A 12,190-nucleotide genomic window follows, 5' to 3' on the forward strand; every position below is an offset into this window, starting at 1 on the left:
CCATTGCCCAGCAATTTCCAGCAATATAGAGAAGGGGCAAGAATCAGTCCCACAAGGAACCATTCTCTGCCCACCCTGGAGATGAGGCATGATGGTGCCTGCTCCCTGAGCTCTCACTCGGATGGAGAGTCAGCGCTCTGCTGTCCCATACGATGGCCACTAGCTACATGTGGCTATGAAGAGTTGAAAAGCAAAGAGTCTGAATGGAGATGTGTTTCTAACGTGAGTCTTCAAGTCAGAATCCGTGCTTTCGTGATTATTTTTTAAGCTAGTCACAGTTTTTCTATTTCATTTTGGTTTCTCTTTCTATTTTAGCAATGCTCATTTTGAAAACACCAGTTTGGGGCAGCTGTGTTTTCCTGAGAGAACAAGAAAAGACATCCATGGCTGCATGGCGGGGTGGGGGGTGGGGACCAGGGATCGTAACCCCTGACAGCTGCGAGTGGCAGTGAGAGTCACAGTGGAAGGGAACACAGGCCAAGGGAGAGGCAAAACCTGAGAGAGAAAGAGAGAGAGAGTCAGCCACTGCTGCGAGGAATACCTTTCTCCTCCCAACGTAAGAATCCAGCCCTTGGAGGGTTTTCTGTTCTCTCTGCATCCACGTGGTCAACTCTGGGCCACGGGAATCTGTGCCCCTCTGTGAATCTCCAGGACAGAAGGTGGGTGTTATGGAGAATTAAGCTGCCAGGGACACAGGACGGCACGGCACGGAGCATCTCTGTTCACCTGGACTAGGGCATAAGTCCCAGTGGAACTGAGCCAAGATTACACAGGCATTGTTTTTCTTATTTGTGGGTTAGGCCTCCACTGGTTTCATTCTATACTGGATCTGTTCAAAAACACACTTCTGTGAAAGGCCAGGTTAAACCCTTAAATTCCATAAAACCCAGTAAATCCTTGAGGCTACAGGTTCTGTAAAAATGCTGAAATTGTTGGAAGAGATCACATGAGCCCTGTCGGTTATTTATATCTTGGCATAAATGAATTTGGCCGACCTTTCCCAGAGAATGGTGTTTATATAGGGGAATACAGAATATAGAAAACATAACTAGATATTAGCAATATACTTGGATGGTATATTTTGTGTCCACTTCAGGACACAAAAAGACCTTTTATATGTATCACCCCATATGATCCTAACTCTTAGAATGAACAAGAAGCAATGGAGCAAAAAGATGTTCTTTTTGAGCAAAAAGAACAAAAGGCAAACTTTGCCCATTTTATAATTTTACCCACAGTTCCTCATTCCATTAGCACCAACCATCTTTTAGTTTATTTGAAAATAAACTAAAAAGGGCTTCCAGAAATTAAAAATATGTCATTAACTTTAAAAATTCAATGGATTAGGAGCATCTGGGTGGCACAGTGAGTTAAAGCCTCTGCCTTCGGCTCAGGTCATTATCTCAGAGTCCTGGGATCAAGCCCCACATCTGGGCTCTTTGCTCTGCAGGGAGCCTGCTTCTTCCTCTCTCTCTCTGCCTGCCTCTCTCTCTGACTACTTGTGATCTCTGTCTGTCAAATAAATAAATAAAATCTTAAAAAAAAATTCAATGGATTAAAGAGTAGATGTGACATAGTATAAGAAAGAATTCAAAAATTCAAAAATAGATGTTAAAAAGTCCCCAGGATGAAACACAGAGAAAGAAATGAAAATATATTTAATATTTTTAGAAAATATTAAAAAGAAGATAAGAGAAATAAAGGATAGCAGGGAAAATTTCAATAGATATTTAATATGACTTTCATGATGATGCAAGAGAAAAAAAGGAGGCAATATTAGAAACATTTTTTAAAAATGACTGAGAATTTTTCAATAAAACAAAACACACAAATCCTCAGATTGAAGAAGTTCTGATCACCAGAAAGATAAAATAAATAAATCCATACAAAGGTGAATAACAGTAGATACTGAAGACAAAGAAAAAAAAGTTAAAGCAACCAGAGCACACAGCACACACTGTAATGAATATCAGATTTACAAAAGCCCTCTCATTGGCAACAACAGAGGCTAAAAGCAAAATATAAAAATGTAACACATAAAACTATAACACTTTCAGAAGAAAACAGAGGAGGAAATCTTTGGAACCCTGGCTTAAACAAAGAATTCTTGGATGCAACAAAAAAACACAAGCCTCGAAGTGTGTAAACCTAGTGATTCACAGACCTGTACCCCTGGGGATAAAAATATATGTTTATAAAAAATTAAAAATTAAAAATTAAAAAAAAACAAAAACAAAAAAACACAAGCCTCAAAAAAAATTTGACAAACTGCATTTTTTAACAAAATTTCAAGTTTTTGCTCTTCAAAAGACACAGTTTAAAGAATGAAAAGTCAAGCTACAGACCAGTAGAAAATATTCGCAAGTCATATATCTGACATGATACATAAAGAACTCTCAAAAGTTATCAGAAAAAAAATACAATTTTATATATATATAAAGAACTTGCAGAAGTTAACAATAAGAAAAAAAATACAATTTTAAAAGTCAGACAAAGAAAACTAATACGCTTGGGGTGCCTGGGTGGCTCAGTGGTTAAGTCTGTGCCTTTGGCTCAAGTCATGGTCTCAGGGTCCTGGGATCAAGCCCAGCATCAGGCTCTCTGCTCCGTAGGGAGCCTGCTTCCCCCTCTCTCTCTGCCTGCCTCTCTGCCTACTTGTGATCTCTGTCTGTCAAATAAATAAATAAAATCTTTAAAAAGAAAAGAAAACTAATACACTTTCCAAAAGAGATATGTGGATTACAAAGAAGTACATTCATTATTAGTCACCAGCAAAATGTGAGTTAAAATTACAATGAGATAACTAGTATATAACTATTAGAATGGCTTTAAAAAAAAAAAAACTAACAATATCAGCTGCTGGTGAGGATGCTGAGCAGCTGGAACTCTCAAATTTCTCATGGCAACAAAAAACAGTTCTGCAGTTTCTTATAGTTAAACATACACTTACCATACAACCCAGTAATCCAACTCCTAGGAATTTACCCAAGAAAAATTAAAAACTATTTCTCCCCCTAAAAAATTCAGTATACAAATATTAATAGCAGCTTATTCATAAACACCAAAACCTGCAAACAATCCAAATGTTCCTTAACATCTTAATGGATAAACACACTGTGGTACACCCACACAAAGGAACACTACTCATTAGTAATAAGGAGTGAACTATTGATACCTATTATAACAATAGAGGAGTCACAAATGCATTGTGCCAACAGGGAAAGTCAGACTCAAAAGCTACACACTTTTTTTTTTAAGGGTTTATTTATTTATTTGAGAGACAGAGATCACAAGCAGGCAGAGAGGCAGGTAGAGAGTGAGAGGGAAACAGGCTCCCCGCTGAGCAGAGAACTGAATGCAGGGCTCTATCCCAGGACCCTGAGAACATGACCTGAGCTGAAGGCAGAGGCTTTAACCCAACTGAGCCACCCAGGCGTCCCGAAAAGCTACACACTTTTTAATTCCATTCATATGACTCTCTGGAAAAAGAGAAACGATAGATAGAGAATAGATCAGGAGTTTCCAAGATTAAGAGTAGGGCAGAGTGAAATAGACAAACTATGGAAAGAGCCCAGATGGCCATCAACAGATAAATGGATAAAGAAGAGGTGATATATCGATATATATCTATATATATAGATATATAGATATATAGATATTTTTTAAATACACACACACACACACAATGGAATATTACACAGCCATCAAAAAATGAAATCTTACCATTTGCAACAATGTAGATGGAACTAGAGGATAGTTCTAAGTGAAGTAAGTCAATCAGAGAAAGATAATTATCATATGATCTAAGCAAAGTAAGTCAATCAGAGAAAGATAATTATCATATTATCTCGCTGATATGAGGAATTTAAGAAATAGAACAAAGGACTATAGGGAAAAGATGGAAAAATAAAATAAGACAAAATCAGAGAGGAAGACAAACCATAAGAGACTCTTACTCATAGGAAAGAAACTGAGGGTTTCTAGAGGGGAGGTGGGAGGGTATGGGGTAACTGGGTGATGGACATTAAGGCGGGCACATGATATAATGAGCATTGGGTGTTATACGCAGCTGATGAATCACTGAACTGTACCTCTGAAACTAATAATACACTGTGTTAATTAATTGAATTTAAATTTAAAAAAAAGAATAGGAGAGATTAAGGACAAAGGGGTGGCATGAAGAAATTTTTGAGGAGTGATAGAACTGTCCTGTATCTTTATTGTGATTTGCCAAATGATCTAAAGTAAAATCCAAGAAGAAATCTGCAAGTGGTCCCAAAACATACCCTTTCAAGAGGATTCTTTAAAAGGGATATTAAAAACAGCGTTAGTTTATCAAGTGCTAGAGTTCAAGAGAGGGACTTGAAATCATTTCTACACAGCGAGGTACCTTGAAGGATGCCGGTTCCGGTGAGAGTACCTCCAAAGAAGTACTCGAATCTCTACTCCCAGGACGTATTCTTGAACTTGAGGATGGTTTTGAAATTCCATCTAAGTTTCCCTTTATAATATCCATCGATATCCTGAAACAAACAAGAAATTAAAGCTCGTTATGACCTGTATGCTTGCATGTTTCATTAAAGTTAATGCACAGTTAGCTCAGAACCATTGTTAATAAGGATTATGTTGCCACCAAAGTCACACTACCCTAATTCTGTCAAAAGACCTCTGTGTCCAGGGATTTTCTCTTACTGTAGGTAGAAAACCTTGTGACCAGGAGGTTAGATGCAGAAAGTGGCTAAAAAAGAATGCAGAGTGACTGCTATCTCAGGGGCTTTCTGTGCCTCAAAAAGAAACATTTAGGGGCATCTGGGTGGCTCAGTGGGTTAAAACCTCTGCCTTCGGCTCAGGTCATGATCTCGGGGTCCTGGGATTGAGCCCTGCATCAGGCTCTCTGCTCAGCAGGGAGCCTGCTTCTCCCCCCCCACCCCTCTGCCTGCCTCTCTGCCTACTTGGGATCTCTGTTTGTCAAATAAATAATTAAAATCTAAAAAAAAAAAAAGAAGAAGGAAGGAAGGAAGGAAGGAAGAAAGATTTACCATGTCCTTGGCTTCAGAAGATACTCATAGAGCACCTAGCCGCTCAACCCAGATTTACTTCATCATAATGATGCCTACCTAAGTCCTCTACTTTCTTCAGGTATTGCCTTCCTTTTTGTATCTAGTGCTTCCTATTCTAGCTCAGCTCTCAGCTCCGACTTCTCCTCTCCTCCCTGGTACCACATTTTCATGGAGTACCATCTCCTGGTTACCACTCTTTTTCTACCAGTCCCCCACTTTTAAAACCTATGATTCTACTTCACCCTCAGAAACAAGAGAATAAAACCTACTTTCTTTGCTAGAGGACACACCCTTACTATCTGGCCCCCTATTACCAACTTCTATTTTTCGTGCAACACCATGCATAGGTCTGTCACCCCTCTGGTTCCCTATTCCAAGTACTGTTTTCTGAAGCAAGGATTATTAGACAAGATAGTTTAAACTAGTGGGAGAACTTGAGCATTATAGGCACCTTGATTCTTCTAAACTGTGCCCTTAATCAGGACCATTCCAGATCTGCTCAGTAATGCTAGGGTATCATGTGTGCTGAGAAAATGGAAGAAATAGGAGAATTCGAAGAGTTTGCCTTCTCATACTTAGCTTTACATGTAAATGGATCTTCCAATGATCCTTCCCTAAATTTCATAATCTCCCTAAATTTCTATTAATTATGAATTAAACCATTTCTCTCATAACAGAAAGAGGAAAGACATTGCCTCTGGCCCCAGTAAGTGTAAACAATGTCCTTTTTTTACCCTACACAATGACTCATCTTTCTTTCTTTTTTTGAACAGCGGAGGCAGAGTCCAGGGAAGTTTTGGATATAGGAAGAAGCATAAACATCAACAAGGCATTGCTCCTCCAAGGCACACAGAGGGATAATATGATTTGTCAATGTGCCAAAGCCAATGCTTAAGGGACCAGTAGGTCAACTCTTTCCATCTTAGCAAATGAAAAAGGCATTGATCTCAACATTATTCAAACTCGGCAAAGGCATCTGGGCTCACTCAGGAAGGCGCTGACATTATTATTGTGGAATGACGGATCACCCTGGCCCATCACAACACAATCAAAAAGCGTAAGTCACTAAAAGGCCAAAAGTCTTGTAAATGCCATGAGCAGGCTGTCAAGGGAGACTGATTGCAGCTTACAGAGGGAGCAATGAGATGGAAGAGTTTGTAGAGCCAGTATAATACCTGTCAGTAAAGGGAGAAGAACAGAGAACCGTCAATGACATGGATCATCTAAAAAGCTCCAGAAATCTCCCAGTTTGCTTTAGAAATAGGTCTGTTCTCTTATGTTTGTTCCTAAAAATAATAAATTAAATAAAATACAGTTCCCGGGGTGGGGGGATATAACTGACGATCTTATGACTTTGCCTCTGTAGAAAAAAATGGATGAGGGCCATTGAATTACAATCTTATAGATGGGTTTGAATGTCTAAGAAGAAATCTGAAGAGCCACATAGAAATTCCACAAGAAAAATAAAGCATTGTCAAAGAAAGCACTCAAATGATAATTAAGTATTATAACAACAGATGCACTAAATGTTGATTTAACCAAATACTGAGCCTTATCTATATTAAGTGTATGTGGGAAGGAGTACATAAAAGGAGAAGTAGTATAAGATATTAATCTGTCATGATGGGAAATCAAAGAGAATGCCCCGAAACTGATAGAGCCAACCATAGTTATATAAGCATAATATTTACAAGTTCAGGATGGTTGCCTCTGGAGAATGAGATTAGGTACTGCTTTATTTTCTTCCATTGTAAATGTTATAGTAGAGTTTGACGTTTTTTACTACACTACTTAAATAAAAGTAAAAACTAATTTTTAAAATAATATGTAAATGTAAAATAAGAAATCTCCAAGAGACTAAAAGGAAATATAAAGATAATTCACATAACAAATTAATGACTTACTAAAGATAACACCAAGAGCATAAATCAAAAAGGAAGAGACTAGAAGCTTTGAAAACCTAACATTTACGGCTCTTAAAAGTCAAAAAACAAAGCAAGGGCAAAAATGAACTATTGGGACTTCATCAAGATCAAATGCTTTTGCACAGCAAAGAAAACAGTCAACAAAACCAAAAGACAACTGAGAGAATGGGAGAAGATATTTGCAAATGACATATCAGATAAAGGGCTAGTATCCAAAATCTATAAAGAGCTTAGCAAACTCAACACCCAAAGATCAAATAATCCAATCAAGAAATGGGCAGAGGACATGAACAGACATTTCTGCAAAGACATCCAGATGGCCAACAGACACATGAAAAAGTGCTCTACATCACTCAGCATCAGGGAAATATAAATCAAAACCACAATGAGATACTACCTCACACCAGTCAGAATGGCTAAAATTAACAAGTCAGAAAATGACAGATACTGGAGAGGATGCAGAGAAAGGGGAACCCTCCTACACTGTTGGTGGGAATGCAAGCTGGTGCAACCACTCTGGAAAACAGCATGGAGGTTCCTCAAAAAGTTGAAAATAAAGCTACCCTACGACCCAGCAATTGCACTACTGGGTATTTATGCTAAAGATACAAATGTAGTGATCCAAAGGGGCACGTGCACCTGAATGCTTATAGTAGCAATGTCCACAATAGCCAAACTATGGAAAGAACCTAGATGTCCATCAACAGATGAATGGATAAAGAAGATGTGGTATATATATACAATGGAATACTATGCAGCCATCAAAAGAAATGAAATCTTGCCATTTGTGACAACATGGATGGAACTAGAGGGTATGATGCTTAGCAAAATAAATCAATCAGAGAAAGACAACTATCATATGATCTCCCTGATATGAGGAAGTGGAGATGGAACGTGAGGGGTTTGGGTGGTAGGAAAAGAATAAATGAAACAAGATGGGATCGGGGGGGGAGACAAACCATAAGAGACTCACAAAACAAATTTCACAAACAATCTCACAAAACAAATTTCACAAACAATCTCACAAAACAAACTGAGGGTTGATGGGGGGAAGGTGAAGAGTAGTGGGGTTATGGACATTGGGGAGGGTATGTGCTATGGTGAGTGCTGTGAAGTGTGTAAACCTGGCAGCAATTCACAGACCTGTACCCCTGGGTAACCCTGTACCCCTGGGGCTAATGATACAGTATATGTTTGTTAAAAATTTTTTTAAAAAAAGAATACTCACCAATTACCTAAAAAAAAAAAAGTCAATAAACAAATAAACAAACAAAAAGAACTCTAAATTAAACTAAAAGGCACCTGAGAAAATAGGGAAAATATATGCAATGCAGATAATACACAAAATATTAATGAATTTACATATTTAAAGAACTCTTACCAATCTGTAAGAAAAAGAAACATTCAAATAGAAAATTGGCTAAGGGCATAAACAAGGAATTTACATAGAGGAATTCACTCTTCCCCACATACACTCAATATAGTTAAGGCACTGTATTCAGTTAAATCAACATTTAGTGCTTCTGTCATCTTAAGTATTTAATTATCATTTGATTACTTTCTTTGACAATGTTTTATGTTTTCTTGTGGAATTTCTATGTGGCTATTGAGATTTCTTCTTTTTTTTAAATTTTTTTTCAAAGATTTTATTTATTTATTTGACAGAGAGAGATCACAAGCAGGCAGAGAGGCAGGCAGAGAGAGAGAGAGGAGGAAGCAGGCTCCCTGCTGAGCAGAGAGTCCGATGTGGGGCTCGATCCCAGGACCCTGAGATCATGACCTGAGCCAAAGGCAGCAGCTTAACCCACTGAGCCACCCAGGCGCCCCTTGAGATTTCTTCTTAAACACTGAAAGCATATCTATAAGATCCTAATGCCCCTTATCCATTACTTTTTCTACATAGGCAAAAAAAGAAAGAAAGAGAGGAAGGAAGGAAGGAAGGAAGGAAGGAAGGAAGGAAGGAAGGAAGGAAGAAGTGGGGGGAGGGAGTAAAGAAGGAAGGAAAAAAAAATCTTGATAAATGTCAACATTTTGCTTAAAAAAAAAAATTCAATTTTCTACTTAAAGAAATATACATAAAGGGACCTGAAAGACGATAACAAACCAGAGAAGGAACAGAGGTGGGTTCTTCTGGATTGGTGGGTTCATGAATGTTTTTGGTCTTTTTTTTTTTTTTCCGAAGATTTTTATTTATTTACTTGAGAGGGAGAATTAGCAAGCACGAGCAGGGGGAGCAGCAAACAGAGGGAGAAAGAGAAGGAGACTCCCTGCACAGCAGAGAGCCCAATGTAAGGCTTGATCCCAGGACCCTGAGATCATGACCTAAGCAGAAGGCAGACGCTTAACCAAGTGAGCCACCCAGGTGTCCCATTCTTGGTCTTTTATTTTACCTTTCCCTTATATGTATCTTTTGATTTTCTAATAATAAGTATACCTTGAAGTCATAGTTAATTTATTCATTGCAGAAAATTGTCTAGGAAAAAAACTGTCTAGAATATATTAAAGTATATTCAAAAATAAATAAAAATCACCCAATATTCACCACTCTATGCTAAACATCATTGGCATATTTCTTATCCATTTTTTCTCTTTGTGTTTCCACGAAAATTTGACTTGTATATTTCTCACTTAACAACACATGAGGAAGCATTTTCTTATTGCATTAAAGGTATTCCAAAAATAAAATATTATTTACTTCATGATATTCCATTAAGCAGATGATATATCACCAGATTCTAAATTTTAACAATCACCACTAACACATATCAACTTTTTATAACATTCATTTCAAACAAAATTAATTTAAACTTTTTCAGGGGTGGCTGGATGGCTCAGTCAGTTAAGCGTCTGCCTTCGGCTTAGGTCATGATCCTGGGGTTCTGGGATCCAGTCCCACATGGGGCTCCCTGCTTAGCCAGGAGTCTACTTCTCCCTCTACCTGGTGCTCCCCCTGCTTGTGCACTCTCTGTGTCAAATAAATAAAAATCTTTTTAAAATAAAAATAATAAGTTAATAAATATATAAATAATAAATATATAAACATATTCTATATAACATAGAATATATTGTGTAATAAATTATTATATGTCTATATAATTAATACAATTCTATAATATTAATTATTGTTTAGTATATTATATTGATTGTAGTTGATTATTAATAATTATATAATAAATAAATTTTATACAGGCTTGTAAGAAATCCAATCACCAGGGATCATTTACACCAAAATGGGGACACATGGCTGCCAAAATTTGGTATTTTAGATGAAAGGAAGAACTGAAAGAAAATGAATGCTCCTCTTTTTAGTAACAATAAATAGCCAACCTTTAAAAATAAGGAATTGGGGCACCTAGGTGGCTCAGTGGGTTAAAACCTCTGCCTTTGGCTCAAGTCATGATCCCAGGGTCCTAGGATCCAGCCCGGCATCAGCTTTCTGCTCGGCAGGGAGCCTACTTCCCTTCCTCTCTCTTCCCCTACCTCTCTGCCTACTTGTGATCTCTGTCAAATAAATAAATAAAATCTTTTAAAAATAAAAATAAATAAATAAAAATATGGAATTGTATTTATTTTCACGGTTTTAATGTCTAAAAGTTATTTAACGGTACAAGTTTTTTTTTTTTAAACTTACATATTTCTTGTGTAAAAAATACTTGCCCATGAGAAGCAAAAAGTCAAATAATACAGAAGAATGTACAACTTTTTAAAATCAAAATTTCCAGGGTGGCTGGGTTCCTTGGTCTGTTGAGCGTTGGACTCGGTTTTGGCTCAGGTCATGATCTCATGGTCATGGTCGGGGCATGAGCCCCAAGCCGGGCTCCCCCTTCCCAGGACTCCAATTGAAGATTCTCTCCCTCCATCTCTCCCCCAATGAATGCTCTCTCCCTCTCTCATAAATAAATATTTATTTTTTTTTAAAAAGTCAAATTTTTCTTCACCCCAAGAATCACTGTTAATAGACTTGGGGGATCTCACTTCTTTTAGGCATATGCAAACCTCTATCCTTTCTAACTACCTACTCCTCCCCAATACAAACACACACAAATAGCACACACAACTTCAAGTTAAGCTCTTTGTGTGAATTTTCGTTTGAAGATACTAAACAAAATATATACTTGAATGATAAACCACACTGAGCCCAAGAATACTTGCATTTCAACTTGTGGTAGGACTCCACACTGTCCACCAAAAAGGTTGTACCAAATTACACCATCAGGAGGGTGTGAAGAAAGTGCCTCTTTCCCCATTCTGGCCTGAGGTCAATCTGGTTATCATCACAGCTTTTCCATCTTTGTCACTTGGTAAGTGTCAAAGATATCGGTGAGTCTGATTTACATTTCCTTACCAGCGAAAGGGAGTCTACAGCCAAATGTTTACTGGCCACCTTTCCCCCCACGCCGCCCTGTGACATACCTATTTGCATTCTTTGCTATTTACGGTTTACTTCAAATGACTGGCGATTAATTTTTAATGTAAGTTTTAGTTAGATCTTAAGGTCCAGAAGGCAAAGGACAGTGGGAGTCCCTGATAGACGGTCCTAAGGTAGAGAACGTGGAAATGCTGGCTACCGTCTCAGTAGAGGCAGATGGCTCTGTTCCGATTGGGCATGCCCCTCCCTCCCAGGCCCCGCCCACCCCGCCCACTCCGCCCCCTACTGGTCCTGGCCCTGCCCCTTCGCCCTAACAGCCAGTCTCCGGGCCCAGCAGCCAGACACGACTCCGCCCCGCCCTCTCATTGGCCCTGCCCCTCTTCCTGCCAGCCCTGCCGCGGCCCCGACCTGACTCCGCCCAGCTCACGCCGCGGCAGGTCGCGCGGCCGTGGAGGTGGGGTCCTAACAGGTATGGTGACTTACCTTCCCCGCGGAAACTCTGGGAGGCAGTCGCCGGTCGGCGGATCACTGACGGGCGCAGAAGCGTACCGCTGACACTCAGCGTCCCCAACTGTCCCCCAAAGGGGAGGGGTCTTTCCCGGCACGCTAGCTTCTCTGGAGGGGGAAGGAGCTTTGCGTACAAATCCCTCCTGACTCCAGGAACGCTGTTCCCTTGGCAACCAGAAGCAGTATGCTTCCAGTCTCGCGAGAAGAGAAAAGGGCTGTACCGTGCGGAAATAAGGTGTGGGGGCCAGGGATGGCGGAGAACGCCCTTGGATCCTCGCGGGGTGGGGCAGCGTTCCTGTCTCCTCGGTGTTCCTGCGGACGCTGTGGCT

General features: G+C 39.3%; 1 protein-coding gene across 1 annotated transcript in view; it reads right to left on the reverse strand.

Annotated features, from left to right (window-relative positions):
* LOC131837167 (fibrous sheath-interacting protein 1-like) overlaps positions 1-12,190 on the reverse strand; it is a 69,169-nt gene that overhangs the window by 51,177 nt on the left and 5,802 nt on the right. Inside the window, exons 2-3 of the mRNA XM_059183408.1 lie at positions 11,838-12,188; positions 4,391-4,523 (exon numbers count right to left, since the gene is read on the reverse strand). Coding sequence (XP_059039391.1) covers positions 4,391-4,523; positions 11,838-12,188 — 484 coding nt within the window. The remainder of the gene's footprint in view (positions 1-4,390; positions 4,524-11,837; positions 12,189-12,190) is intronic.

This window comes from Mustela lutreola, chromosome 7, assembly GCF_030435805.1.
Source record: "Mustela lutreola isolate mMusLut2 chromosome 7, mMusLut2.pri, whole genome shotgun sequence".
Classification (NCBI taxonomy): Eukaryota; Metazoa; Chordata; class Mammalia; order Carnivora; family Mustelidae; genus Mustela; species Mustela lutreola.